Source organism: Vanrija pseudolonga, chromosome 4, assembly GCF_020906515.1.
Source record: "Vanrija pseudolonga chromosome 4, complete sequence".
NCBI lineage: Eukaryota > Fungi > Basidiomycota > Tremellomycetes > Trichosporonales > Trichosporonaceae > Vanrija > Vanrija pseudolonga.
The window spans coordinates 1-27,912 of NC_085852.1; the positions used below are offsets into that span (position 1 = coordinate 1).

At 58.8% G+C, this 27,912-nt stretch overlaps 9 protein-coding genes across 9 annotated transcripts; 5 read left to right on the plus strand and 4 right to left on the minus strand.

The window, feature by feature from the left end:
• Window positions 1-554: 554 nt before the first annotated feature.
• LOC62_04G005211 (uncharacterized protein) lies at window positions 555-1,175 on the plus strand (the record flags this gene model as incomplete). The annotated part of the gene is made up of 1 exon (XM_062771735.1): window positions 555-1,175. The coding sequence occupies one exon, from the start codon at window positions 555-557 to the stop codon at window positions 1,173-1,175; it is 621 nt and encodes a 206-aa protein (XP_062627719.1).
• A 1,170-nt stretch (window positions 1,176-2,345) lies between these two features.
• Window positions 2,346-4,785, plus strand: OPT8 (Oligopeptide transporter 8; the record flags this gene model as incomplete). The annotated part of the gene is made up of 3 exons (XM_062771736.1): window positions 2,346-2,684; window positions 2,718-3,409; window positions 3,444-4,785. The coding sequence occupies 3 exons, from the start codon at window positions 2,346-2,348 to the stop codon at window positions 4,783-4,785; spliced, it is 2,373 nt and encodes a 790-aa protein (XP_062627720.1).
• Window positions 4,786-7,027: 2,242 nt separating this feature from the next.
• Window positions 7,028-8,106, plus strand: LOC62_04G005213 (uncharacterized protein; the record flags this gene model as incomplete). The annotated part of the gene is made up of 4 exons (XM_062771737.1): window positions 7,028-7,373; window positions 7,415-7,750; window positions 7,888-7,955; window positions 8,080-8,106. 4 exons carry the CDS (start codon window positions 7,028-7,030, stop codon window positions 8,104-8,106), a joined length of 777 nt encoding a protein of 258 aa, XP_062627721.1.
• A 1,013-nt stretch (window positions 8,107-9,119) lies between these two features.
• azaE_2 (Ketoreductase azaE) lies at window positions 9,120-10,459 on the plus strand (the record flags this gene model as incomplete). Its single annotated transcript, XM_062771738.1, has 8 exons — window positions 9,120-9,147; window positions 9,186-9,364; window positions 9,402-9,436; window positions 9,473-9,625; window positions 9,664-9,843; window positions 9,879-9,961; window positions 10,000-10,158; window positions 10,196-10,459. The coding sequence occupies 8 exons, from the start codon at window positions 9,120-9,122 to the stop codon at window positions 10,435-10,437; spliced, it is 1,059 nt and encodes a 352-aa protein (XP_062627722.1). The 3' UTR covers window positions 10,438-10,459.
• A 7-nt stretch (window positions 10,460-10,466) lies between these two features.
• lepB_3 (putative transcription factor lepB) lies at window positions 10,467-12,730 on the minus strand (the record flags this gene model as incomplete). Its single annotated transcript, XM_062771739.1, has 12 exons — window positions 12,504-12,730; window positions 12,410-12,466; window positions 12,185-12,370; window positions 12,117-12,148; window positions 12,029-12,078; window positions 11,766-11,984; window positions 11,617-11,732; window positions 11,537-11,579; window positions 11,068-11,499; window positions 10,951-11,032; window positions 10,739-10,910; window positions 10,467-10,703 (listed from the first exon to the last, which is right to left on the minus strand). The coding sequence occupies exons 1-12, from the start codon at window positions 12,672-12,674 to the stop codon at window positions 10,467-10,469; spliced, it is 1,797 nt and encodes a 598-aa protein (XP_062627723.1). The 5' UTR covers window positions 12,675-12,730.
• Window positions 12,731-13,605: 875 nt separating this feature from the next.
• SPCC757.13_3 (putative transporter) lies at window positions 13,606-15,747 on the minus strand. Its single transcript, XM_062771740.1, has 7 exons — window positions 15,388-15,747; window positions 15,136-15,350; window positions 14,831-15,094; window positions 14,590-14,792; window positions 14,392-14,551; window positions 13,976-14,353; window positions 13,606-13,935 (listed from the first exon to the last, which is right to left on the minus strand). Exons 1-7 carry the CDS (start codon window positions 15,555-15,557, stop codon window positions 13,703-13,705), a joined length of 1,623 nt encoding a protein of 540 aa, XP_062627724.1. The 5' UTR covers window positions 15,558-15,747; the 3' UTR covers window positions 13,606-13,702.
• A 166-nt stretch (window positions 15,748-15,913) lies between these two features.
• oxdC (Oxalate decarboxylase OxdC) lies at window positions 15,914-19,415 on the plus strand. Its single transcript, XM_062771741.1, has 8 exons — window positions 15,914-16,499; window positions 16,537-16,806; window positions 16,848-17,125; window positions 17,166-17,416; window positions 17,899-17,958; window positions 17,999-18,299; window positions 18,337-18,445; window positions 18,480-19,415. Exons 1-8 carry the CDS (start codon window positions 16,004-16,006, stop codon window positions 19,214-19,216), a joined length of 2,502 nt encoding a protein of 833 aa, XP_062627725.1. The 5' UTR covers window positions 15,914-16,003; the 3' UTR covers window positions 19,217-19,415.
• spaT_0 (Subtilin transport ATP-binding protein SpaT) lies at window positions 19,328-21,240 on the minus strand (the record flags this gene model as incomplete). The annotated part of the gene is made up of 3 exons (XM_062771742.1): window positions 19,328-19,741; window positions 19,781-20,707; window positions 20,746-21,240. 3 exons carry the CDS (start codon window positions 21,238-21,240, stop codon window positions 19,328-19,330), a joined length of 1,836 nt encoding a protein of 611 aa, XP_062627726.1.
• Window positions 21,241-21,420: 180 nt separating this feature from the next.
• Window positions 21,421-22,092, minus strand: LOC62_04G005219 (uncharacterized protein; the record flags this gene model as incomplete). The annotated part of the gene is made up of 2 exons (XM_062771743.1): window positions 21,421-21,565; window positions 21,620-22,092. The coding sequence occupies 2 exons, from the start codon at window positions 22,090-22,092 to the stop codon at window positions 21,421-21,423; spliced, it is 618 nt and encodes a 205-aa protein (XP_062627727.1).
• Window positions 22,093-27,912: the final 5,820 nt, after the last annotated feature.

Genomic DNA, 27,912 nt, shown 5'->3' on the forward strand with positions numbered 1-27,912 from the left:
CCCTAACCCCCTAACCCCCTAACCCCCTAACCCCCTAACCCCCTAACCCCCTAACCCCCTAACCCCCTAACCCCCTAACCCCCTAACCCCCTAACCCCCTAACCCCCTAACCCCCTAACCCCCTAACCCCCTAACCCCCTAACCCCCTAACCCCCTAACCCCCTAACCCCCTAACCCCCTAACCCCCTAACCCCCTAACCCCCTAACCCCCTAACCCCCTAACCCCCTAACCCCCTAACCCCCTAACCCCCTAACCCCCTAACCCCCTAACCCCCTAACCCCCTAACCCCCTAACCCCCTAACCCCCTAACCCCCTAACCCCCTAACCCCCTAACCCCCTAACCCCCTAACCCCCTAACCCCCTAACCCCCTAACCCCCTAACCCCCTAACCCCCTAACCCCCTAACCCCCTAACCCCCTAACCCCCTAACCCCCTAACCCCCTAACCCCCTAACCCCCTAACCCCCTAACCCCCTAACCCCCTAACCCCCTAACCCCCTAACCCCCTAACCCCCTAACCCCCTAACCCCCTAACCCCCTAACCCCTGATGATCATGTTTGTCGACTATACGGTGATCTCGGCCGTGCAGGAGGTAGCGTCCGGTCCGCAATGGCACGTGCGCGTGGAGCGGATCAACCACATGCCAGATGTTCGAGTGAGCCTGTTCTCGGCGGGTTTGGGCGACGCATTGGGGATCCTGAACGTGCGGTATGATCCGCGGCAGCCCGACTTGCGCAACGGTAAACTCCAACTCGATTCCACACTATGCTGCAAGGAAATTGTCGTCATCTTTACGCCGACGGCGCTTTGGGCCGGCCCGACTATCCCAAAGCCGGAAAGGGTGGACGCAGACCGGCCGATGGGCTGGCTGTCTGGGATGGTGGACGTCGTTAACGAGCAGCTCACCCTGGAAGCCCAGAAGCAGTCTTACGAGGGATTCATCACCCCCGAGATGCTCGCCTTCCGCACCCGGTTCACGCTTGTCGGCGCCGAGCGGCTGGATGCGGGATGGGTCGATTCGCCCGCATGGCGCTTCAGCAACCCGGTCACGAACACCGACCTGGCTGCGGGGTTCACAAATGCCCTGGAGAACAGGTTCACCAGCGATGGGCACCTGTACCCGCCCAACTTCACCCTGCATGGCACCACCATCCTTGAGGAGCGCGGCGGGTGAGACGGCCTTTTCCGCTTCGCCACGCTCGACGAGTGGAGAGCTGAGGTGGATGCAGAGCTTTTCGACCTCGCCACCATCCCACCCGCCAAGGCCGCGTATGTCCCTCTGTATGTTCGTTGACGACACGGTCGAATAATGAAGCCACTACGCGCCGTGCAGTGGCAGCTGTGGACACAAGGTGCTGCTGCGCGCAGTGGTCGCTGTGGGCACTAAGGTGCCGCGGGCGTAGACGTGAGTGCGACATTGCTCAGCGATATGCATTCTGCAGTGACCCATTGTTGGCCTGGCGCTTGACGGCAGCTCTACAGATGGCAGGGCTCCAGCCGCACCGAGCTTGAGTGTTAAGAAACGTACCAATCATCGGTGCCGAGCAGCCCTTGAGCCGGATGACTCCCAATGTTGTGGTCAGCGACAAAGATGCCCCCCCCACGCATCGATCGCGCACGATTGCGGACTACATACGCCATGAGTGTCAGTAGCGTGCCGTCGAGACTTGTTCCTCACCAGCGATGAAGCAACTCGTCTCAAGCCCAAAACCTTGATCCGGCGGCTGGACACCCTTGCGGCGCCCCGGCCCGACTCCACTGCGCTGTTGACATTGCAACCGTGACTCACGACCCAAACACATGGACAATGTTTTCGCAAGTATGCTTAATGGTCGCGTCGTCAAAGTCGCGCCCCTTGGCACAAGCCCTTGGCCAAGTTACGCACCCACTCACAACGCTGGCTGCTTGGCCATGCAGCGCTCGCATGACGCGAGGCAGGGACTGTGACATGTGAGGCGAGCAGACTCGCTAGCCGATGCGAATGAACTGCACGCGTGGGGCCAAGACTCGCGCCGGTCGACATCCGCGAACACCAACTGCAAATCGCTGCTGCAAGTGCCTCGACTGGCGCCATCCGCAGTCAGGCTGGAGAAGGCGTCGTCTCAACAGGTCTGGACCGGGCAATGATGTCTCTAGACCAACGTACTTGCCGGGACGCGATACACGACTTGGCATTTGGCATAGCTGTCCAGTACGACAGCAACCGCCATTCGCGATGTGTCATGTGATAGCTCCCATTGACGGCATTGGCATCGTCGTAGCACAGCTGCGCGGGAGGGGTGGCCGCGCCGCCGTATAAATGTCTAGCCGTGGCGGTTCCACACGCTCTCCCACCGCAGACACCATGGCAGAACTCCACGGTCGTCCCCCTGCGAACGGCGTCCCGCACGAGGACCGCGGCACTGGGCCCTTCCCCGATGTCTTGAGCGACACTCAGGTCCTCGGTCACAACGAAAAGACGCAGCCCGACGACTACCTCGACGCCGACCCGTCAAAGGAGAAGATCCCCGACGTCGAAACCGAATCCCAAAACTCTGACGCCCATGTCATCAAGACTGGCGCCGATGCGGCCAACTTCTTGCTGTCGATCCGCGACGACGGGGACCCAGCGTGCACTGTCCGCTCCCTCGTCCTCGGCACCGCCGTGTCCGCGTTCCAAGCGACCATGAACCAGATTTACCAAGTGGGTCCCGCGCGTCGTATCCACTGACTCCAGTTCAAACCAACATCCGTGACCATCTCCGGTACTTTCATCGTTCTCATCATCTGGTTCCTCGGCCGTTTTTGGGCATGGGCACTCCCGCGCGGGGACAGACTCCACACTCGTTGGATTGAACGCCACGGAGACAGCGAACAGAAGCCGTGGTGGCTCACACTCGCCATTCTCGTCAACCCAGGCCCATTCCAACTCAAGGAACACGCCGTCGCCGCCATCATGGCATCGTCCGCGTCCAGTGGCGCGGCAGCCGTCTCCGTCTTCACCGTTCAAAAGCTGTTCTACAACACTGGACTCAACGCTGTCACTGTCATTCTGGCCACCCTCTCCATCGGCCTGTTTGGATACGGCTTGACCGGTATCTACCGTCCCATCACCGTCTGGCATGTCGAGTCAGTCTACTGGACCAACATTCCAACGGTCAAAATCCTTCAAGCGCTACACTGGAACGACCTCAAAGACTCCAAACCCCTAAGATGGTTCTGGTACTCGTTCACAGGCATGTCGATCTACGAATTCTTCCCCGCCTACATTATGCCGTGGCTCAACTCGGTGTCCATCCCATGCCTCGCGTCTATGAACGCCACCGGAGCAACGGCGAAGGCACTAACCAACGTATTCGGTGGCTCTCTGAACAACGAAGGCATGGGCATCTTCAACTTCTCCCTAGACTGGCAATACATCACTTCCAGGTACGCACTCTTGGGGAAGCCCGCTGACTGCCAGCGCCGCCACGATGCCCCTCAAGCTGCAGGCCAACTTTGCCGCGGGTATTGTCATCTGTTACATAGCCATGGCGACGGTTTACTACACCGACACGTGGGGCGCCAAGGCCCAGCCCTTCATGTCTACCTCGCTTCGCACGGCAGCAGGTGGGCGTTACGTTGCGTCGTCCGTCTTCGTCGATGGCATCCTCAGCGAGACCAAACTAGAGCAAGTCGGGTTGCCTCACCTCGCTGGAACGTTCGTCTGGGGTCTCCTCACCGCGACAATGGCTATCGGAGCCCTCATCGGCCACATTATCCTCTTCTGGGGAGCCGACATCCTGGAAAGCTTCAAGAAGCTTCGCCGAAACGAGATTGAAGACCGACACCACCAGGTGATGGTCGAAAGCTACAAAGAAGCGCCCTGGTGGTGGTTTACCATTGTCCTCGTCGTGTCCTTTGTCCTTGGCATCGTCGTCGTCGTTGTCGAGGACCTCACCTTGCCCGTGTGGGGCTACATCGCGGCCCTCACCCTCGGCATCTTTATCGCCCCATTCTCCTCCATCCTCTACGCTCGCTTCGGTACCGGTATCGCCACAAACGTCCTCATGAAGATGGTCGCTGGCGTCACACATCCCGGCAGACCCATTGCCAACCTCTACTTTGGATCCTGGTCGCACACCGTCATCTCCCAGTCGCTCAACCTAGCCTCGGATCTCAAAATGGGCGAATACCTCAAGATTCCTCCACGGGTCATGTTCCTTACCCAAGTCTGGGGAACAGTCTTTGGCGCCTTTATCAACTATGTCGTCATGGTGTCAATCGTCAATCAGCACCACGACCTCTTGGTCAACTCTGACGGCAACTCGGCGTGGTCGGGCTACTACTTCCAGGCCATGAACAATCAAGCAGCGACGTGGGCGCTGGCCAAATACTTGTACTCTGCCGGCAAGCCCTACTTCCTCGTTCCCGTAGGCCTGGCGATCGGCTTTGGCATCTGCCTTCTGCACCGCATCATTGTCAGGTTCAAGCCGACGGTCTTTGGATTCGACCTCCGCGAGATCAACACGCCTCAAGTCCTAGCATACTCTGGCGTCTTGGGCTACGGCGCCACGCAAACCTGTGTCATTTGGACCATGCTCACCGTCGGATTCCTCTTTCAATTCTACTTCCGCAACTACCACCCTCGCTTCTTCAAAGACTATTCGTACTTGGTTGTCGCTGGTTTCGATGGCGGGTCGCTGTTCATCCTGTTCATCCTCTCATTCGCCGTCTTTGGTGCAGGTGGTCCTCAAAAGCCCTTCCCCAACTGGTGGGGAAACCCCGCGACCGGCTATCCCGACCACTGCCCCGTGGGTAATTAGAGTGGAGGCGGCGACGTGATGCGAGGCGGCGTGGTGGGCGGCGACGTGATGGGCTGCGACGTGATGAGCGGTGGCATAGGATAGGCAATCACGATGGCATCTCATTGTCAGGATCAAGGCAGCTGTCGACTCGAGGGAGCGCCGAGGGGATTGTCATAGTGACCAGGGACCGAGGCCCCAGCCGGGACTGCCCGGTGGCTGCCGTGCCGAAGGAGAATCCGCGCCGCCGGGAAGATTAGCATTGATCGAATTGATGAGGAGGGCGGCGTCTCTCAGCGGTATTGTCCGGGACGGCGGGGGTGCAGCCGCGAGCCCATGGCTTACTGTCAGCTAGGTCGGGGAACCTAGCTGCCGAGCGTGAAGACACTACCGCGGCTGGACAGGAATGGCGACTCAGTCCTTCCACTCCATGTCAGCCGAGCGAGTCAGCGGCCAGCCGAAGCAGACGCAGTAAGCCGGGTCAGTCGAGGATGGCAGGCAGACCGTGCGGTGGACGCCCAGGCAGCGACAAGCGCGCGCGACGTGTTTACTTTCTTGCCAGTGCAATGACGTCAATGACGTGGAGTTGACGAGGGTTACTCCGTGTCCGGCATCTCGGACCGAGACGCCCTGCGAGGAGCGCGAGGAGCCGACCCCTGGCGAGCTATGTATTCCTGATGTCCTGATCCGGGCCTGCTGTTATACGACCTGTGTGATGACGACTGACACGATGCCCACGGCTAGGTGCATCTGCTGTGCGCCGAGGATGCAGCCGAGATGGCAATCACCAGTGGACCCGAGTGCATGTCTGGCTGGGAACCGGGAGGCATCCAGGCCCATCGTGTGGCAGGTCCAGGAATGCAACGGGATCACTCGACTCGACGCCATGCCCATAAGCCCATAGCCTCTAGCAGGAGCGTCACAGTGGCTGCCGAAACGCCTGACGGGGCGCCGCCTGGCGCCTCCTCGGCGTGAGCCCTGGGAAGCCATCGGTGGCGCGAGTCACGAAGGCCACGATGGTGTTGCTTGCGACACGTTGGGCACCATCGTTCATCGTGGGCGTGCACAGTAAGAGTCCAATGCCATCGTCTCTGGGACAAAACATCGCCAAGGGCCAAAGCCAACTCACTCGGCTTCATCAACACGCCGACAGCTCGCGGGCTGGTGGTGAGCCGCGGTAGCCTGGTGCTTGGCCATGCCCCAATGCCCGTGATGTCAACAGGGCGCCAGAGTGTCGGTCTGTGCCATGCACGTTCGATGCGGGGGCGTTGCGGTACGCCCGAGAACCACCCACAGGCGGGAACACATCTTGGTACAGGCGCTGTCGCTCGTCATCGTCCGTGGGGCACGCAAGCTTGGCCGTGCGCGAGATACCAATGGCGAGCAAGTCGGTCGCCAAGATGTCAATGTCTGGCACACCGTCGTTGCCATGGCCAAATGCATTCCCCATGCATTGGCCCAAGCAAGACGCTTCACAACGTCATTCGCCATTCGCCAGCTTGTTGAAACAATGTAGTGTCATTTCTAACGAGTTACCTTAATTTTACTCAGGGAAGTGCCTCACTCGAGCAAAAGAACAACCCGGCTGCTGCCAGCGCGCGCGCGCGCGCGTCGGCAAGACTTTGATAACCCCCGCACTCAACGCGTGATCGACATGCCCCCCTCCCCTCGCCTCATCGCCGGGTACTGCGCACGCGCGGCGTCGCGCCTGCCCTTTGGATTGCACACTGTGGGGGGCGGATGCGGCTCCCTAGTGGCGGCGTTTCTTGAACCAATTGCGCGTCGATGCATCGGGTAACGCTCAACCCAGTCAAGGGTGGGCCGTACGTGCCGTGACAGTGGGCCAGGCCAGCGCCATGCAGCCATGGAAGAATGCACGCCCGTCAGACGAGCACGTCGAGTGGACCTCATCGGCACTTTGGCTGAAACTGGCCCTTCAGGCCCTCAGGCTCATGTGCCCCTTCGTCCTCCAACCAGGGCGGCACGTATGTATGTGCCAGACGGCATCTCCCGCACAGCCCTCGATTACGCCCTCCTGTAGGCAGTCGATGGTCACTGGTCAGACATCAAGCGGCGCCAGCTACCGTCCCAATTGTGTCATGTGCTGCCGTCGGTGCCGTGTGGGCGGGCCAGCAAGCCAGACAGCACGACACGACGACACCTCTTGCCCTGCACAGCACGCAATGCCTAGCACACACGTATAAGAAGCCCCCCTCCCCCCATCTCCTCGTCTTCTTCATCCCACTCTCTCAACTTGAACAACATGGGTCTCTTCAGCCACAACGACAACAACAACAACCAGCAGCAGCAGGGCCAGCAGCAGCAGGTCTTCCAGCAGGGCCAGCAGCAGCAGCAGGGCTACGGCCAGCAGCAGCAGGGCTACGGCCAGCAGCAGCAGGGCTACGGCCAGCAGCAGCAGGGCTACGGCCAGCAGTCCAACGCCAGCTTCGACCAGAAGCAGGGCCAGCAGGACCCCGCTCAGAAGGAGGGCGGTTGGTCGACCGGTGCCAAGGTCGCCGCCGGTCTCGGCGGTCTCGCTGTCGCCGCTGGTGTCGGCACTGGTATCGGCTTCGGCGTCAAGCACCACAACGACAAGAAGCACGAGCAGGGTGAGTCCAAGGCCATTTGGTCAAGACACTGACCATCGCAGAGCAGGCCCAGCAGGACCAGCAGAACCAGGACGCCGAGAAGCAGCGTGACGTTCAGCCCGACCAGAACCAGGACCAGCAGCAGAACAACGACCAGCAGCAGCAGCAGAACAACGACCAGCAGCAGCAGCAGCAGCAGCAGCAGTCGCAGCCTCAGCAGGACCAGCAGAACAACGACGGCCGCCCTCCCAAGCCCCAGGCCGAGCGTGGCTACAAGGCCGACATCCCTGGCCCCAACCGCGCCAAGCAGCAGGGCGGTGGCCCCGACGAGCGCGGCCTCTACCCCGACGACTCTGGAAACTACCCCGACTCCAACGGCAACTACCCCGATGACAACGGTGAGTAGCGACGTCCGTGCAGTAGTGGAGCCGGTAGTGCACCTCTGCAAGCCAACACTAGCCCAAAAACGCGCCAGCACACACCCACTGTGTCAGGCGACGCAGAATGATGGAACCCGTGCTGATACCTCCTCCAGGTCGCTACCCCGACAGCCAGGGTCGCTACGCCGACGACAACGGCTACTACCCCAACGAGCAGGGCAACGTGAGTAGAGCGGCTTCATCTGCTAAGCGAAAGGAGGATGGATGAGAGATGATGGAGAAGAGAGTTGAATCCATCCTCCTATGCTACGTGACCCCACCAGCATCGCTGACACGACACAACACAGTACCCCGACGACCAGGGCAACTACTAAGCCCAGTTGATGATGAAGGAGAGCACCGCGCACGTAGAGTGCCTCTCAGTAGTTAATGAAATGACGAAATGCACACGGTGGCAGCAGTGACAATGCGTTGAGCGTTGGGACTGTGCTGTTGGTGCTGGACAACGCCCATGTGCGTCACTTGCACACCACCAACGCGCCATACCGCCCAGATCTAGGACGAAGCGCCGCCGACGCAGAGGCTGTGCCGGTTGCAAGCTCTACGCGTCAGGTACTTCGGGCGTTTAGGGGTGAATGAGGTAGGGTTGGGCAATTTCTCCTGTGATTGACGCAAACCCTGCCAAGTTGGATCCAATGGATGGGTAACGCAGCAATGGATCCAAAGTGCTGCACCCTTTGTCGGGGACTGAACTCAAAGCAACCTTTCCACTGATCGTCAACGGCCCGTCTTGTTCTCGTTAATGCAGAAGATGTTCAGGCACAAGCAGTGTCCAGCCGTGCGTCGGGCCAATCGACCTTCGGTTGACGGAATTCGGCACCAATCATGTGTCGGCAGCCCGCTGCAGCGACCGCGGAGGGCTCTCGGGTTTGGTAAAGGCCTGTCAGTTGAGACGCTTCGTCTATTTCTGGTGCGGCGCTAGTTGCATGGCGTGGTGCACCCCGCCATACATAAACCTGATGCTCGACTCCTGCACCATATGAAAGGGGAATGCGGCATGCTCCTGTCGGCATCGGCCGAGGCGCATGACATGGGAGAGTCTGGGCGTGCCGGCGAGACACTGTTCGGCCTGCTGCCGCCGCATCCAGTACTCTGGCGGCCTTGCGAGCCCGCACTTTCAGACCCACGCGCTGGGTAGACTCTGACGCGACAGGTTGTTCCTAAAGTTAGGCGCGCTGAAGCCAACGCGTCGAGTCAGGGTTTCAAGGTGGGGGACCAAAGTGGGGGACGAAGCTGTGGGGTAGATGTCGACCGGGCCGGCCGGAAGGCATGCTCCCCCATGCATGACGACAGTTGACATTCTCACGTCTTCTCTGAACAACGCACCATGCCTGTCCCACCAAAGTCGTCTCTAGGTGAGCTCACTTGATCCCAAGTGAATACTCACACCCAGTCCTTGTAACTGGCGCGAACGGCTACATTGCCAGTTGGGTCACCCTGTACCTGTTGCAGCAAGGGTACTCGGTCCGCGGCACGACTCGCAATGACGCCAAGGGCCAGTGGATGAAGGAAATGTACAAGGACAGGGGACTGGACAACTTTGACTACGTCGTAGTGGCCGATCTGGAGAATGTAAGTGTTATGCAAGGACCGTCTGACCACGACGCAGGACAATGCTTTCGACGAGGCCGTCAAAGGTGTCGAGTGAGGAGACAAGTCGGTAGCACCGGCTAACCCTAGTGCCATCATCCACACGGCTTCACCGTTCCATTGGAATATCACCAAGCCCGACGATCTTATCAAGCCAGCGGTTGCAGGCACTGTCTCCGCTCTCAAGGCGGCTTCAAAGGAACCAAAAGTCCAGCGTGTGGTCATCACCAGTTCTTATGCTTCGTGAGGCCATTGACCTCGGCATCCTACTGATCTAGCAGCATTCTCGAAAACCGCGACCCCCCAGGGAGTGCCACCTTCAACGAGGACGACTGGAACGAGCAGTCGATCCGAGAAGTCGACGAGAAAGGACTGGATGCGCTTCGGACCCACTGGTACCGGGCCAGCAAGACCCTCGCCGAGCGCGCCGCCTGGGACTACGTCAAGAAGGAAACGCCATCGTGAGCTACCACACTATAGACCTCGCTCACGCCAGGTTCGACGTCGTGACAATCTGCCCGCCATACGTTCTCGGTCCCATCATCCACGAAGCTGCGTCTCCCGAGACGCTCAACACCTGTTGGTCCAGGCCCTTGTCATTCACTAACCACCGCCAGCTGTGGGAGACTGGTACAAGTACCTGACCGGTGAAAAGACGACCGCGGATGCTACAGCACCAGCTGGAGTGTTGTGTGATGTGCGGGATGTCGCCGACGTCCATGTCAAGGCACTACTACAGCCCGAGGCGGCGGGCAAGCGGTTCGGCATTGCGACTAGTAAGCCTCGCCGATGTACACCCCCACTCACACCCAGGGACCTTTACTCATCAGATTCTTCTCGACCACGTCAATGCGGACCCCAAGCTCGCCCAAGCGTTTCCCCATGCGGTCCGAGGCGTCCCTGGACAAGCTGTCCCACCCATTAACATATATGACACCTCGCGATCTCACAAGGCATTGGGCATCGAACCCCGTGACGAGGGTAAGACCGCGGTTGACATGACAGAGAGTCTGCGAGAGCGCAAGGTCAAGTGGGACGCCGCCGCTGGACAGTAGATGCACATGTGCTTCCATATAACGAGTGGCTATGGAAACGGAGATGCGTGGTATGGCGCAGGGTCCGCTGGGTCTAATCCAAACAGCCCCAAGAGTGCGTCTAGATCGGATCCTCCTGGTGGGAAGATTGAGGGATCAATGTCCCCACTCGCCCAGCCTCCACCCGACAGCAACGAGGCAAAGTCGACGTCGATGATCGGGTCTGACGCGACAACGTTCTCGACTGTCGCGGGGTTGTCAGATGCCTCTGCGTGCCGACCGATGCCCTTGATATAAGCACAGCCTGTGAACACGCACCCACCAAGATGCGCTCCAACGCGCGCCGTGCCATTGGATTTGACCGTGTTCGATCAGTCGCGTCATGTATCGCCTCGGTCTGGGACGGCGAGGATCCCCTCATATCCTTCTCCGCCGCCAACAACCCTTCAATGATGTGGACCGCATTTCGGGCGGTCGTGCTGATAGTGATTTGTCTTGGGTTGTGTCAGAAGCGTAAACACCAACTCGCCTCACCGAAAGATGTATACTGTCTGTTGTAGCAGATTGCGACAGGCTTGTTGCTGGTGGTCGGCAAGCCCGTAACAAAGATGAAAGACTGGGTGTCAGTGGAACAACACCTCTCACACTTACACATGATGGCGGCGGCAAAGTAACCATTGTATAGGAATAGCCCTTGGACGTCAGTCTCTGTCAACCCACGGCACTTGCAATAGTTGAGAAGCGGAGGGCATTCCGTCCAGGCGGAATGGAAGTCGAGCAGTGTCTCTTTGGCCGCGGCGGCACCTTTCTGGCCAGACTCGAACAATGTCCGGTCCGAGTAGCTCAGTAACAGGTGGTGCTTGTGGACTCTGAGAACTCGCGCTAAATGAATGGACCGTAAGATGAAGTACTCGTAAACGACAACCGGCCTGTCCAATCGAGCAGCGGCGTCCTGGGCACCTGACAGACTTTGAAAGTGCGGAGGGAGAACAGAACGAAGCGCATCCAACCGACGGGATGCCCGGCGAACGTACTCGGTCTCGTCAAACTCGTGCTCTCGGCGGTGATCCACGTTTTCGCGTTCTGCCAAGTGTCAGTTCGCGCATTGAAGTCTCCTCACGGATAGTGTCGTAGTGTCGTCGGAAGATGAAGCAGGAGGCTGACTGCCGGAGTAAGCGTCGTCGGCTGAGCTTGGCGTACCGTGTACTCCTGGATGGGCAGAGCAGCCACGGGCAAGGCTCCGACACTATCAGTGATGGGCAACTCGTCGTGGTTTCCTGGCAACGCCGCAAAGTTGAACGCCGGAGAGGCCGAGTCTATTGTCAGCCACCATCAAAACCTGAACTCACATGTCGAACAGTATACCGTAGACAATTGCCAGTCGTACCAAATCAGCGACCACCATACGCGACGGCCGAGGTCACGCTGGATTGGGTCCTGCCAGACTCGCGGCCACTGTAAGTTTGGGACCGTTTCTGGACCGAGCCTGTTCAATCCCAAGTTGTACGCAATCTTCAGTGCCGAGCCGACGATAGCGTAGTGTCGGTCCGGGCCATCCTCGGTGTTGACTGTTGTATCGTGAGCAGGTACGATGTCGAGATCAGACACTCACACAAGTAGACACCTTGCAAGATGATGCACTGAAGATACTCGAGAGAGTGACTACGACATTGTCAGAGAAGTAGGCCATGCGCACCAACTTTGTAAGGAAATCAGCTCCGAAAAGCAGGTCCTTTTGAGTCAGCCGCGCGCATCATTCTAGACCTACGTGGCTAGCATTGTAGTAGGCGTGTGCGCGAAGCTGCAACTCATCCTGTGAGACTCCGAAACGATCGGCTTCACCGGCCTCTAGCATATGAAAGGCCAGGCACAAAATCGATAGGTGGATGGCGAGCCATCCCGGTCGCACGGCGGCCGGTCGACCAGGCGGGGTCGTCGACATCATGCGGCCGAGCTGCAAGGAGGTCAGCCCGCGAACGGAGTTGCCGATCACCTCGTTCATGTAGGCCTCCTGATGAAGCACATGCGTCAGGCAGTCCATGCGAGAAAACTGCAAGCCGTCAGCCATCACTTGACGTTGAGCATACGTAGATGTCGACAAGCGACGTTGTGAGTGTGTCGTCGGGCAGCATGTCAATCATGCGACCCATCAACTCGACAAGAGCTTGATCCACGGGAGGGGACGAAGGTACACCGTACCGTAGGCGGTTCTGGGTCGTCTTGTGACTCAGCCCAAATGATTCCAGCATTGCCATCATCAGACTCGACTCGGGCCTTCGGTTGGATCGAGAATGCGCATCAAACACGATCGGCCGAGTGCCTACCACCTTGGCAACGGACGATGGGGATTCCACATCGTATTGGCCCCGATCAAGCGTCCCCCCACGCCTATCAGTGCTCAAACTAGTTGGCCGGGGTGAGCGTGATCTCGCTGTTCGCAATTGAGAAGACGATGATCCCGGTCGCTCCCTTCTGGGCGATGATGTTCGGCCATCATGAGGCGGGAGGAGCATCGAGCTATCTCGGAGCAGGTCCTCGCAGTCACACTGGGTCGGGATCCTCCGTCTCACGCATTGACCGCCTGGAACAGTCAGTCGGCTGCTCCCACAGCCAACATACAAGGAGTCGACTTGTCGCCAGAGGGGCCGTTAGCAGACTGGCAAGCACAAGACAAGGTCACAGCTCACATCGTATCTTGCGCCTGAAGCAGGGCAGGCATGATTCCCGCCGGCGACCAACAGGCATGATCGAGAGATGAGGCTGATGAGGTGGATGCGTGTGTGGACGGGACAAACAATGAGGATGGCTGTGGTGGAGCCATTTGGCGATAATACCGAGCGGCACCGGAGGTCAATTCCGACTCCTTCAACTAAATAACAGGGTTGCCTCTTCGTCCATCAAGGAAGCTGCAGCCAATGCCGTTCGACATTTCAGAGGCCAACTGGACGATCCAGAGCACTGAGGGGTGCATGCTCTTCACCTCGCTTCGGTTACATTGCCCCGGGCCAACCGTTAGCAGGGCAAGGATGGATATGTCCGCGGCGAGAAGCGACCTCACCCGGAGGATCGCGGTTTCAGTGACAGAGCCACATTGCAAGTATCAGTCACATGCAAATGATTCGGCAGGTCGCGGCAGGTCACAATGGGCAATCACATCATTTGAGACATCGTCGTATGACAGAAGATAGCCTGCATTCAGAACAAATCTTGATCTCTTCGCTTCACCATCCAAACATCCCCCCGCCCCATCTCCGCGACCCTGTTATTGACAACAACCACACATCGCCTAGTGGAAGTAGCGGAAGTTTCGGTTCTTACGGTCCGTGATATCATCGACACCGGCTTGCTGGTTAAGTTGCTCGCGTTCCTCGGCCGAGATGCCAGAGGCTTCGCACTCGGCATCGCGTTTCTTGTTCTCCCGACGGAGGTACATCCACCAAACAACGAGGTTGGTGCTGTTGACAAGGAGGAAAATCGAGGTGATGGTGAGACCCTTGACGTAGCGAGGAGAGTCGGACGCTGGTGGAGTGATCAGCTCGTCGTCATGTACACTACTCACGCCTCATGATCTGCGTTCCGACCATGTTACCGACGCAGTAAGAGACCAGGCAACAGGAGCTAAAGAAAGTCTTCTTGGTGCGACCAGCAATGTTGAGCGACATCATGGGCCAGGCGACGAGGAAGGTGCCGAGGGGGAAGACGTGGCTAAAGGCGGTCCACACACCCCAGCGAGCCCACTTGCCGGCGTTGGGTGCCACGGCGATGAAGAGGAGGGCGATAAACGTGACCAGCTGGAAGAATAGGGCAAGCGGGAAGCGAAGCTTGGGTACGTAGAGGACAAGTGTAGCGCTGGTGATGATGAAGGCAAAGGCTGTAGCGTACCCCGGGATGTTGTACAGAACTGTCTGGAGAGAATCAAAGCCGAAGGACTTGATGACTGAGCGAGTCAGCGGGGCATCGGAACGTGCAACCTACCGAGACTGGAGAAGGTTGTAATCGCGCCGTTAGGGATCTGAGCCATAAAGCCGTACAGGATGCCAAAGTAGAACTGGGGGTCCTTGAAGCACTCCTTGACCTGGTCCCAGTTCCAGGTCGCCTGGGCGCCGGTGCCAGTGGCATTGGACACAATACGAGCCTGGGGAGTCAGCAAATGGTTTCAACACCCTCACTCACTTGCGCCATGCGCTTCTCACGGGCACTCAGCCACCAGACTTCCTGCGGGGTTCCGCCAAAGACGAGGAACACGATGCCCATGCCAACCGTGGTCCCGCCGAGGAACAGGTTGATGACACGCCATCCGGACATGCCACCCCGCTCTTCGGCGTTCTTGGCGATGAAGTAGACACCAACGCCAAAGACGACTGAGAAGAAGCTGTCTACGCATGTCAGCCAACTGCACATGTCTTAGACTCACTCATCGAGTAGTACATCATCTGTCGGTGGGTCTGCTCCCGACGGAGGTACCACGACGAGGTGAAGATTGCAAAGCCGGGGGTGACGACACATTCGAACCAACCGAGGAGGATGCGAACAACAGTGAGCTCGGCATAGCTCTTGCATGCCGCATGGGCCATGACCATGCCTCCCCAGATGATGATGCAGGCCGCCAGGCCACGCCCAAGAGGGACGCGCTGGAGCAAGCTCATCATGGGCAGCTGAAAGACGCCATAGGCCATATCTTTGCCGTCAGCCGCCGCTCTCATTCTCGCTGAGACTCACAGAACCAGACACTGAGCAGCGAGTACTGCTGCAAGGACATGTGCGTATCCTCGCGAAGATTGAAGATGAGACCCCAGGTCAAGGCAGTCTTGTCACTGAACTGAAGGCCATACACTGCTCTATTAGCCGCGGCCGTTACATCTACCTTACAGATCATGAGCATGGGCATGAGTATGAGATCAAACTTGAGGCGAAGGCGCTTGTATTCCGCTTCACTTGGCAAGTCAGCCAAACCATCAAAGTCACACTCACGTAAACTCCTCCTCGACGAGGTCTTGGCCGCCTTTGGCATCCATCGCCTCAGCCGCAGAGTGCTGAACAAGGGTGCCGGCATCCTTGTGATCGTGGTCGAGGTGGTCGTGTTGCTTTGTGCTCATTGTGAGGGAAGACCTTGTCCTTGTGCCGAGGAAGAACTTCCACATCTCTCCTTTATGTAGCTTGGGCTTGTTGAGGGGCTCGGTGGCTGCTCCTTATGGGGCCGATATCAAAGCCGCACGGGAGATCGGGGACCCCTCGAGGTACCGATAACTGCCCCAGCATCAACGAGTGATGTGAGAGGTCGACGATGCAATGGCAAGGCATTCGCGATGCTTTCTTTTGCGGATAAGGTGGAGAGCGCAAAGCCAAGGACCGTCTAACTCCCATTCACCGCTTTCACCGCGTTCAGCAGCCTTCGGCAAGCCCCATTCCCCGCCTTTCCCCGTTCCTTTACTCCCCGCCTTTCACCGCACCCCGCGCCGACCTCCTTGCCGACTTGCCGAGAGCACACCTCCACTCTCCATCACTCGGCCGACCTGGTCAAGTGTATAAGACATCGAGACGCGGATGGTAGCAATGGAGGCAACAGCAAGCATATCCACGCGACATCATGACCCTCACGACGGCAGCGATCAATACTCAGACGGCCCCAAAGTCGTCCGCCCCGGGGACAAGCCCCGATGTTCGCGAGACGATCCGCAATATCATTGCAAAGTCGGCGTCAAAGCTCGTGGACGTCTCCCTATTCCTGCACAGCAACCCAGAGATCGCATACGAGGAGTTCAAGGCGCATGCGCTCCTCACAGACTTTCTCGAGTCGGAAGGCTTCGTCGTCGAGCGGCAATACAAGGGCTACGAGACGGCATGGAAGGCGACATTCACCAACGGGCCTGGGCCAGTCTTTGGCCTCAACAGCGAATATGATGCGCTCCCCAAGATTGGCCATGCGTGTGGTCACAACTTGATCTGCATCCTGGGGATTGGGGCATTGCTGGCCATGAGGGAGGCGATGATCAAACACGACATCAAAGGTACCGTGGTGCTCCTTGGGACTCCGGCAGAAGAGGGAAAGGACGGCAAGGGCAACCTGCTGGAGCGCGGAGCATGTGAGTAGTGATTGTTGTGCAACCCTGACATTGTCAGATGATGGCCTCGAGGCGTGCATGATGGCGCATCCTGCTGGCGGTGACAACAATGGCGTTGCTGGTGTCATTGCCCCCAACCTCGCCGTTCGCAGACTCAATATCGACTTTCATGGCAAGTCTGCCCATGCCGCTCTTGCCCCCTGGCAGGGAATCAATGCCCTCGACGCGGCAGTCCAGGCATATACAGCCATCAACGCCATCCGCCAGCACATTCAGTCACACGAGCGCATCCACGGCGTCATTCTGAACGGGGGCGAGTCGCCGAACGGTGAGCTCCTGCCCGGCCTGCGCATGACCCTGACCCATCAGTGATCCCCAAGCTCACTTCCATGTGGTACTACTGCCGCAGCGGTGACCCCAAGCAAGTGGATGCGCTCGCCACTAGGGTGGTAGCCGCCTGCCGAGCTGCAGGTGCTGCCACTGGGTGTGGGGTTGACATCACGATGCCCGCCGTCTGTGCCGACCTCAACCACTCGCCTGCCCTGTCTTCCGAGTTTGCGGCAGTCATGAAGGAAGAGTTCGGCGACAATTACATTGTCAACCTGGACAAGTCTAAGCCTCGTACGGCCAGTACCGACTTTGGAACTGTAAGGCGCCGAGGTTGGAGCCGAGGTCTAACATGTCCAGATCACATACGTCATGCCTGGCTGTCACCCTCACTACAACATCACCGACGCCGGGTTCAAGGTCCACACGGCCGACTTTGCCAAGCTGACCGGGACACCTGAGGCACATGACATTACACTCAATGTTGCCGCCGGTGTCGCAGCCACAGGCATTCGCTTCCTTACGGATCGATCGTTTGCCGCGGAAGCCAAGGCGCAGTGGGAGAGGGACATGTCCGAGTTTGGAGCCGTCGACAGGCGCCCTGGCGCAAGGTGGGGGGCTAACCCAGCTCACCTGTTGGGATGAGGATGGGCAGAGTCTGTATAGGGAGGGGGACAGAAGTACCGATGGTAGTCGGACTGTCATGCAATCTCGGCCATATCGGCACCCCGCTGAACTCTTCTCGGGACTGACGGCCGTCCTCGTCTGACGGACATGGCCGTGACGAGCACGAGACACACATTCTGCGCACGATGGCGATGCGGCTACATTGGTACCATCGTGCCCTCAGACGACTACTTGCCGACCTAGGCGACTGGATGGGGACCTGCCCGCAGCATAGTGGCATAGTGCAGTGTGGTGCACTGCGCATGACTGCTCGTCGCCGACCTTGATGTCATAGTTCGTGTGAATCACCGTCCCGGAAAATGGGCACCATCGGCCTTCTACAGCCTATATAGGTGGGATGGAGTGATCGGGTAAAGCCATCTATCCCACGTACCCCATCATCTCCACTTACCATGCACCTCCTCAGCGTTGAGCTTCAGCGGTCCATTCTGGACGAGCTCAAGGCGGCGACATTGGAAGACAAGGTGTAAGCCGAGGTGATGACGTCACTGACCACCTCCTCTCAGCCCCGAGCCCCGTCGAGGCAAGTATGGCAATGACATTCTCGGCCCAGTCAACAACGACCGCGCGAGGCAGGAGCCAGACCACATCCGCCCGCCCAAGACGGATGGTGGCAAGCTGGGCAACATGAAGTGGTCGTTTACCGACTCACACATGCGGCTCGAGGAGGGTGGGTGGGCTCGCGAGACCACAGTACGCGAGATGCCGCTGTCCAAGGAGCTCGCAGGCGTCAACATGCGCCTCGGCCCAGGTGTCTACCGCGAGCTCCACTGGCACAGTGAGGCCGAGTGGGCTTACATCATTGAGGTGGGTGGATGGTGTGTCTACCCTGCTGACAGGGCAGGGCGAGTGCCGCATTACGGTCCTCGACACCGACGGCGGCTGCTTCATCGACGACCTGAAGAAGGGCGACCTGTGGTACTTTCCCACTGGGTTCCCGCACGGCATCCAAGGTGGGCATTTTATCTTGTGCCACGCTAACCCCAGGCCTTGGAGAACGCGGTGTCGAGTTCCTCCTCATCTTTGACGACGGCAACTTCTCCGAGGACTCGACGTTCCTGCTCACCGACTACCTCGCACGCACGCCCAAGGACATCCTGGCCAAGAACTTCCGGGTATCAGAAGAGGTCTTCTCGACACTGTCCCAGAGAGAGAAGTACATATTCCAGGGCACGATGCCGGGCAGCCTGTCGGAAGCGCGCAAGGCCGTCATCCCCTCCAAGCTTCGGTTTACACACCGCATGCTCGAGCAAAAGCCGGCCAAGTTCCCCGGCGGCGAGGTGCGCATCACCGACACGCGCAACTTTCCCATTTCCAAGACTACCGCCGCGGCACACGTGATTGTGTACGAAGGTGGCCTGCGCGAGATGCACTGGCACCCCAACGCTGACGAGTGGACATTCTTCCTCCGTGGCCATGCGCGCATCACAGTCTTTGCGTCCAACGGCGTCGCCCGCACCTTCAACTACATGGCTGGGGACGTTGCAGTCATCCCCAAGAACAATGCCCACTACGTTGAGAACATTGGCACGGGCCAAGTCGAGTTTCTCGAAATGTTCCGCGCGCCGTTGTTTGAAGACTTTTCGACCGACCAGTGGTTGGCACAGACGCCTGCGCTCGAAGTCGCCGAGCACCTCAACCTGAGCGGGGACCACCGCGAAGAGTTCCTCAGGCAACTCAACAAGACCAAGGTGCCGGTAAAGGCTCGAAGGCAGTCCTTCTGACGCAACACCCGTTAGTAGTCACAGTTTACATATTGTCTCGTGTTATCTATGTACATTTATGATGCGGTCGTTCATTGTCACTATGCTTGCGCCTCGTGGGCTCTTCTACTTTTAGCATCCAGCAGTCTCACCACCCCCAACGGCCCAAACCTCGGCCGGGAGCATGGGCGACTCTGGCATGGCCGTGTCTGCGTTGAGCGACTCGACGCGAATCAGCAGAGATCCTTCGTCCTCGGTGACGGTGGGGGTGTGGAGGAGTGAAGGGACGCTGGTGGAGGAGCTCGAGGTTGTAGTAGCGGGGATACTGTCAACGACCTTGGTGATGACTTCGGCGTCGGTGTTCGGGGCCAAGCTTGCAGCCGTCGTCTTCGCATTCTCGTTCACCTTACTGCCGTCTCCGACTGGCTCGCCGGCCTTCTCACCAAGCCCGTCGCCAACGTAGCCGCGACTCTGGAGAGTGAACAGGCGGTGGTACTCGCCCTTGAGTGACATGAGGTCGTCGTGGGTGCCGTACTCGGTGATGGTCTGGTGAGGTCAGCCCCTTCCTAATGCGAGTCTGCTCACTCCTCCGGCCATGAATGCGATGTGGTCTGCACGACGGACGTTACCAAAGCCGTGAGACACGAACACGGTCGTCGTCTGGCTGCCATCGCGATGCGCCATGTCGTAGATGCGGTCAAACAGATCGGCCTCGGCAGCCGGGTCCAGCGCAGACGAGGGCTCGTCAAAGACGATGAAGTCGGCAGAACCAGCGCGCATGAAAGTCCGAGCAAGCGCGATGCGCTGCCACTGGCCGCCGGACAGACCGCGACCGTCCGTGCTGTCCCCTCTGCCCGCCGAGCTACTCTTCGTCATACGACTGAGCTTGGTGTTGAGCTTGATACCGTCGGCGAGGATGGTATCGGCACCGCCTCTTGACATTGCGTCCTTCACCACATCTTCGTCGTCGATGCACAAGACAAAGCCCAGTCCAACGTTGTTGCGCAGTGTCGTCGCGTACCTCTTGAAGTCTTGAAAGATGCAGCTCATTCGAGCGTGAAGTGACGACGGCTTGTAGTCTTGCATGGGGATGCCATTAATGAGCAAGGTGCCGCTGTGCGTGTGCATGCCGAGAAGGGCCTTTGCCAGCGTCGTCTTTCCACTACCATTGAACCCGACAAGGGCCATTGTCTCACCAGCCTCGATGGTCAGGTTGATACCGTGAAGCGATGGAGTATCATAGCCCGAGTGTGTAACGGCTAGCTCCCGACATTCGAATCGCATGCCACCAGGCTCTCGTCGCCTCTCATAGTCGATTCCAAGTCGGTCTTCCAGACCCTGGCAGTCGATGGCGGCCCCAAAGGCTGCGAGTTTGCAGCTGACATTTCGCACCAAGGCCAGCGAGCCGGACAACTCGATGACGGTGTCGAATAGGTGACCGACGGCATCGTTGTGAACAGTGAGCTGACTCAGAACGTTGGCGGAGGGAACGAGTCGGGTCGAGACCACAACCTGTGGGTGTGAGCCAACTGCTGTGAATAACCACTGACCTGGAAGACAAAGCTCCACAATGAATCGAGTTGGGTGATGTCGGTACGGTTCTTGTCGGGCAATTGGCGACTGAGGTTGATGGAAGCGAGCTTGACTTGTTGCCATCGAGCGAGTATCCAATCACCGATGCCAAAGAAGATGACTTCTTGCATGTCATCAGCCATCATGGCAATGTCGTCGGCCTCGCGGTAATAGGGATCACTCGACCTATTACCATGGGTGAAGTATCTCCCTCCGTGACTGTTGATCATGTGCTGAATGAACGGTTGCCTCTTCCATAGCTTGATGCAGATGGACAACAACAGCACGGTGGACATGCCAGCAATGCCTTGGGTCTTGAACGTCGCCCGCAGTGTGCTAACCACCAGCCAGAGATATGCCAGAAACCTGACGACGTTGCAGATAAGCATGGGAACAGCCTCGAGAGCGTCATTGAGATCCGTGTCCGAGTACTTGTCGGTGCCGTACATTCGACTTGCCACCTGGCCGACCATGCCTCGAGCCTCACTAATCAGCTCCGAGTGAATGGGGTCGTTCAGCTGCGAGACGCTTCGGGAGAGCTTCAGGGCCAGGACTTGGCGAGTGAACTGGAACTCGAGCTGGCTCTGAGGAGCTGTTAGTGGATGGTGCAGCAACCATGGTTCCTTACATACACTCAGCTCATGGTGGTTACGTCAAAAGTGGCCGTCGGAAATGATTTCAACCGCCGCCAGAGTCGCGGCGGCTGCAATTGACCACGCTGCGTCGCGCAGTAAGACCGGGTGGCCCGTCACAAAGCTGTCTGCGACAGTGGACATGAGACGCGCCTTTGCCCACAGGCTGCGTAGGGTCAGCGTCGAGCAAACCCCGACATCCGAGAGCCAATCAACTCACCCCATTGCTCCTGCGACACTGCTGAAAAGGAGCTCCACGAGGCGAATGACTACCAGAGGCAGCAGGTAGCGGTACTTTGGGAGGAGAATGACTTGGGCGCGAGGAATGACCATACACACCATGTCAAAGGCCTCGATAAAGCTGCGCAGAGTGAAGGGCCGAGTGACACACGACTCCAAAAAGATGTCGGTCTTGCTAGGTGCCGACGAGCAGGGGCCAGTTTGGTCGTGCTCGGCAGGTGTGGAGGAGTGGTCGTCGTCGTCGTCGACCTTGGCATCGTCGTCGTCGTCGACCTTGGCATCGTCGTTGTCGTCACCCGCGAGGTCCTCCGCCGCCGCCCCAGATTGGGACTCGTCGTACGAGTGCTGTTTCTCGCGCTTCTCTGGTGGATGCCCGTAGAGAGTCTGCAGCCATAGGCGGGCTGACTCTGGTAGGTCGTCGTATTCGGGTGGGAGGGTGATTGTCGTGAGCATCGTGGGTGGTGGATGCTCCGACTGGTTGAGTGAGTGGGGCGAGAGAAAGAGAGAGAGACAGAGAGAGACAGAGGGAGAGAGGAAGTTGAGAGAATGTTCAAAGGAGTCTGTGCATGAGAGAGAGTCAGTCGAGTCGAGCGACGGCGTCAGTGGGGTCAGTGCAGGCAGTGCAGGCAGTGCAGGCAGTGCATGTTGTGTGCAAAGGAGGGTGTGGACGGCAGTGCGAGGCGAGGTGGGGATGAGGGCGTGGGGATGGTGTGCAGGCTGCAGCCTACAGTGTGCAGTGTGGAGTGTGGGGGTGGCGGCGGCGTGCGAGGAGAAAGAAGCAAAGGAGCAGTGTGTGTCGGCACGGCAAGCCGCGTAATGTCTCACCTTTTTATTGTTCGGCATGAAGCAGGCAGGCAAGCTGGCAGAGACGGGACAATGGGGCCCACAGGCAGCAGGCAGCAGGCAGGCAGCACGTCGGCGGCCAAGGCCCAAGGACCACAAGTGACTTACTTGCCCGGCGCCGCCGCAAGGACTCACTTTCGGGACGGGTGATCTAACCGCGTCGATCGAGAAACTTATGCTTAGACCAACGAACGAACACGCCAAGAGCAGCCCCAGCGGAAAGGGTGGAACAGTCGCGTGCATTGACTCTTTGCAACCTTTGCAACGCATCATGCATACTTATGTCCATGCCCTGTGCATACTTGCAGAGAAATCACTCCACAAAGACTCCGTGCTCACTCGGTGATCGGAGAAACTCGCTCACGGCCAAAGCCGATGGCGGCGCTCAAGCCGTCAACGAGCAAAGACAAAGACACGGGGCGGGGCACCGACGACCGACCCGACCAGGCCAGAGCTTGTGCGAGTCGGCTCGACTCTCGGCAGCAAGGACGACACTAGTGGTACTTCAGTATCGCACGACCTGCACAATAGAGGTCAAGGCTGCAACACTTCTTAGTCTTGTTCAACGCCAGCAGGCCCGGCACGTGACGTCAGCAAGGTCGCCATTGCGCACTGGTGTCCTCAGTCTGGTACCAACCACCCGGCACCCGCGGCAGACGTTCCTTTTGGTCGGGCGGCTGAGGTCTGAGAGGCCCATCGCTCGCCTGCCTCGTCAGGTGATGATGCATGGCGCGGCTGGTAGCTCGACCACCGCCCCTTCGGCAAACCGGGCATTGGTCCATGCTGGAGCGACCAGAGCCAAGCGCGTCGTGTAAAATCGTCGCGAGGGCGAATGCTGGGGAAGAATGCCAGGTGGGGTGAGCACTGTGAAAGATACACACGGCGGCCGGGATGTCGAGCGGCTCTTGGTCCTGCTGGCGGAGATGTGACTCGCGCAAGGAATGGCATAGACCATGGCCAGACGCGATCATGTGGATGGATGGAGAGCGCTAAAGGCAGCGAGTGTACAGGCATGCTCTACCCAGCTCTCGGACCCGATGTCTGGGGGCAGTTGCTCCCAAAGTCGCAGCCGACATGGGGTGGTGAGCGAGAGGAGTGGTTGGAGGACCCAGACTTCAAACCCTGGGCCGAGGACGCGTCGAGCGCGTCACAGGCACCAGCCATACCCATCCGGTGAGCAACTGTGGTCGCGGCCCCATGGCTTGGCGGCCTGGCTGTGCCCCGGTCTGTTGCTTAGATACACGATCGCGAGTTGGGATCTGCTGACGCCCGTGACTTGGTGCACGTCGAGTGTCGTCAGTCGTCACTCGGAGGTGCAGTGGACGAGGGCCGAACAGGAGGGGGGAGGCACAGATGCCGTAGACGGTGTGGGGCACGCCGAGGTACAGTTCAACACAGAGGGGAAGCCCCTCCAGTCTCATCCATCCTCGGCCCACGCGCCGCGTAACTCATGTACGTCCGTTCGACGCGTCTCCATGACCCCCGGGCAGCATCACCTTGCCCTGCACACGCGGAGGAAGCTGCCTCGGGCCGTTGCGATGGGGGACTGGGCCTCACCCCTGTGCTACCAGCTAGACGTTCCTCGAGGGCATCTCCAGGCAAAACCACCTTGCAGCATGTTTACATACACCACCCCTATTGTCCGGGCCTGGCACCGACAGTACTCTGTAGCTGTGGGGATGCGTAACGTACGCGTCGTGGGATGTACTGCTTGAAAGTCTCCTTGCGGCGAGCCAGCATCAACCGCCGGTCGGCGTCGGGGCCGTCGGGCAGTTCAGGAGGATCGCCTGCTGTTTTGTGGGATCGCCATGACAGCGAGGCCATCCGTTGGAGGAGCTCCTTGGGTATTGGAGGTCGTTCACCCTCCCAGCGCTGACCTGCACTGTCTCAGACTACCCCCCTCTGGTCAGTCTACCCACCACGTCGCAGCGAGGAGGCTCGCCTATCTGTCATCCATCTGCTCTGGCACGGGCCATCACAGTGTAATAATGTCTCTGGTATCCATGTTGTCGACCGCCTCGGGCTCCATAACTCCTGTGGAGTAACTGCTGGGTCTTGCGGAAGCACGCGGCATTAATCGCATGGGGCTGCATGCGGAGGGACTAGGTGATGTTGGTTAGATACACGATCGCCGACCAGGATCTTGCGGCGTTCCTTCGACAGGGGAAGAGCCGTGACGCCAGCGACGACCACCGGTTGGGGTGGACGTGACTTGACCCGGATACGAGGAGGAGGCACAGCATCTGCCTGGGAACACCTCTGCAGCTTCATCGTCAGACACTCGGTTCCTTCACTCGTCCATGTCCGTCGCTCCTTTCCCGAGGATGCCCGGCGCTCCAACGCAACGTTGCGCACCAAGGAGGAACCAAAGCTTGGTCACATTGTATGTACCTGTCGTGGACCGCGAGGTATCTGCACGGAAGCTAGCTCTGTTGACGTGTGTCATGGGCCATCAGTGACATGATGTGGTCGGCGCAGGAGACGAAGCGTCGTCTCGCGACCGAGTGGGCGGATGTGTGTAGGCTACTTGCTGAGGATGGCTTTCCGCACCTGCGAGGACGCATAGCTGGCACGTCGAGGGATGTACTTCAGGAGCGTATCGATGCGCCGCGCCCACATCCTCCTCTTGGGTAGACCTGGGTGGTCTGGCAGGTCGGGAATGTCCCCCACCCTCTTGTGCCATCGCCAGGATTCGTGCGACATCCATTGGAGGTGCTCCTTGGATATCGGGGGCTCTCCACCATATGGTATGGTCCATCGTTTGCCTGCAACGCGTCAGATTCCTGCAACCCCCGGCGTGCGCACCCTCACCGCAGACTGAACACCGCGGGCAGTCATCCATCTCATCCTCGTCAAACCATTGCACTTGGATAATATCGCTCGTCTTGTCTGTTTGCTGAAGTGAGCCGTCGTTTGGTGTGATAGCACTGTTGAACAGGATTGACACTGTCCTCCCGGGCCGCAGGCGTTGCTGGGAGGTGTCCCAATAAAGTCGCTCTAGGAATGGAAGCCGGCCGAAGATATCGAACTGGTCCCACTGAGCTGATGGGAGTCCCCCTCGCAGAGGGTCAGTGGGCCGATGAGAGTGAAAGCACACATGACCCAACTTCCTCGCGGGTAGGTATGGCAGCGGCGACTCTGCCTTCAAGTCCTCGACGCAGACATCAAGACGGTCAAAGAGAACAGCCGCATGGCCATGCGGGGGCAGATACCAAGGGATGTCATCGCGATCCGCCCGCCGGGACACCACGTTCCATGGCGCGTCCCGCACAGAGAGTTGACGGACGTTTGGGAACAAGGCCGAGTCGTTGCGGGCTCGGACGCGTGCGGCCATGTCCAGAAGCAAGAAGAGAGCTCCCCCGACATTGCCGACAAACGTGAGTCGGTGGATGAATCCAAAGATCGTGATGGCACGAGGGCTGATGCCTCTGCGTCTTCTGTAGCCCGCCAGAAAAACGACCATCCGCTTTCGGGACACCACTACGTGTTGATAAAGCACCTTTCCCGCGACGGGCCAGCACGCCCTCGAGGCTCTCATACACGCGATGAGAGCATGTCGGCCGCCGTCGTCGAAAGGATCGAGGTGCCCGATGACTTGCTCTATGATCTCGAACGGCAGCGTCGGTTGTTGGACCTTGCCGCATCGCGTACCGAAGGAGAGTCCCATGCTGCGTGGGTGGGGTATTGGTGTGTTATCTTTGTTGAATTGTGCTGACAGAAATCGATGCACTTGAGCCGAGGACTTGGCGGCTGGTTTGTCCGTCGAATGACCCGCTCAACGACCTCTAACGGGAGTAGCGGGTTGCGGCGCGTAGGCGGCTTCGCCCACATACCACGGGAAAGGTGGATGATGAAGTGATCGGATGTTTGATGCTGGAGGATTGATGCAAAGTGTTGAGAGAGTTCGGCCGCAAGTCTCGTCCAAATGGTCGTCGCCAAGACAGCGAGGAGGCTGGTCGGTGGGGTTTCCCAGTGGTCACCATCAGTCGCAGGACTAGCCGAACGCGCCAACGCAAGGGCGGTGTTATACATAGACAATACAGACGCATCACTATTAGACAGCTCGGCCATCTACGTTGCATAGCTCTATCAATCGGCAGCAACGACATCACCTGGCACGCAGACTTCCGCTGGGTCCACCAGGCGGCCCAGAAGAGGCCGTGGGCCGTGACGTCATGCCGGATAGCTTGCGCTGGCGCGTTTGTTGATCTGAACGATTGTCGCGAGCTGTTGCATTGCATTCACAATCCGTGTTGATGCATAGGTGATCCGTCGCGGGAGGTACTCCTTGGCCGCTTGTTGCCTGCGTTCTCGCTTGTGCTGCTTAGCCAGTCGTCGATAATCGGGAAGGGGGAGCTCCTTCACATGCGAACCCCACGATGCGCTCGGCATCCATTGCATGTGCTCCTTCCCGAGCGGCGGGCGTTTCTCCCAGCGGCACCCTGTGGCTTGGTTAGACTGAAGCTGGTGTTGCAATCTCACCACAGACGCTGCAGACAGGACAGTCCTCTAACCACTCGGTGTCATACCATTCGATATTAATGATGTCCGCCGTGTCGATGTTCTGAATCACGCTCTGGTCCAGTCCCTCCCTGGGCGTGAGCAGGGTGTTGAACGCAATGGTAGCGGATAGCCTCTGGGCTCGAAAGCTATCGATCTGGCTGGGTTCAAGGTCGCGCTCGTCAAAGGGCTTCACGGAGAACAAAGTGAGAGCACTCCATCTCTCTGGAGGCAGCTGTCCCCCAAAAACCTGGAGCTGTAGTCGCCTGTGGTAGAACATGGTACCCCAGCCTCTCGCGGGCAGATAGAGCAATAGATCAGGGTTGTAAATGTCATCCACGCAGACGTCCGGTCGGTCTAAGATTAGGGCGTCGCCGATTGAAGGGAGGCGGTTTAGATCCGGGGGTATGTGACGATCTGTGCCGACCATTCTGTACGGCGGAGTCCAGAGGGCAAGCTCGCGCACATTGGGGAATAGTGGCCGTCCGGATCGAGCAGCGCGTTTGGCCGTGTCTCTGAGCAAAAGGACAGCCTCGTCCATCGGCCCTACGAGGGTGAGTCGCTCCACTATAGCAAATACGCGGTGCAGGCGTGGGCTGATTCTCCGTCCAACACGACGATAGGCCCGAAGGAGTACGGTAAGGCGCTTTCGATTCACCTGCAAATGTCGGTACAAAACGTTGGCCGCTATCGACCAGCACGCTCGCGACACGCGCGTCCATGCGACAAGGGATGCTCGGCCGGCGTCATCGAATGGATCGTGGTGGCGAATGACTTGCTCCACCAGTTCGAGCGGCAATGGCATGGGCCTGAGAGACCGTCTGGGTAGCATGGGTCCTGCGAGTCGATGCCATTGGCGTCCTAAGTGAACAAGGTTGTTGAGACAACACTGTGAATGGTTGATGCTGCATGCCAGTGTACTTACGTGGA

Excerpts from the sequence above, each read along its gene's own strand:
- SPCC757.13_3 (XM_062771740.1), bottom strand. The coding sequence starts at position 15,557 with ATGTGGAAGTTCTTCCTCGGCACAAGGACAAGGTCTTCCCTCACAATG. Across the intron at positions 15,351-15,387 it reads CTCGTCGAGGAGGAGTTTAC|TGAAGCGGAATACAAGCGCC; the intron begins GTGAGTGTGACT and ends TGACTTGCCAAG. Across the intron at positions 13,936-13,975 it reads CGGAACGCAGATCATGAGGC|CGTCCGACTCTCCTCGCTAC; the intron begins GTGAGTAGTGTA and ends TCACTCCACCAG.
- oxdC (XM_062771741.1), top strand. The coding sequence starts at position 16,004 with ATGACCCTCACGACGGCAGCGATCAATACTCAGACGGCCCCAAAGTCG. Across the intron at positions 17,417-17,898 it reads GACAGGCGCCCTGGCGCAAG|CGTTGAGCTTCAGCGGTCCA; the intron begins GTGGGGGGCTAA and ends GCACCTCCTCAG. Across the intron at positions 18,446-18,479 it reads GTTCCCGCACGGCATCCAAG|GCCTTGGAGAACGCGGTGTC; the intron begins GTGGGCATTTTA and ends CGCTAACCCCAG.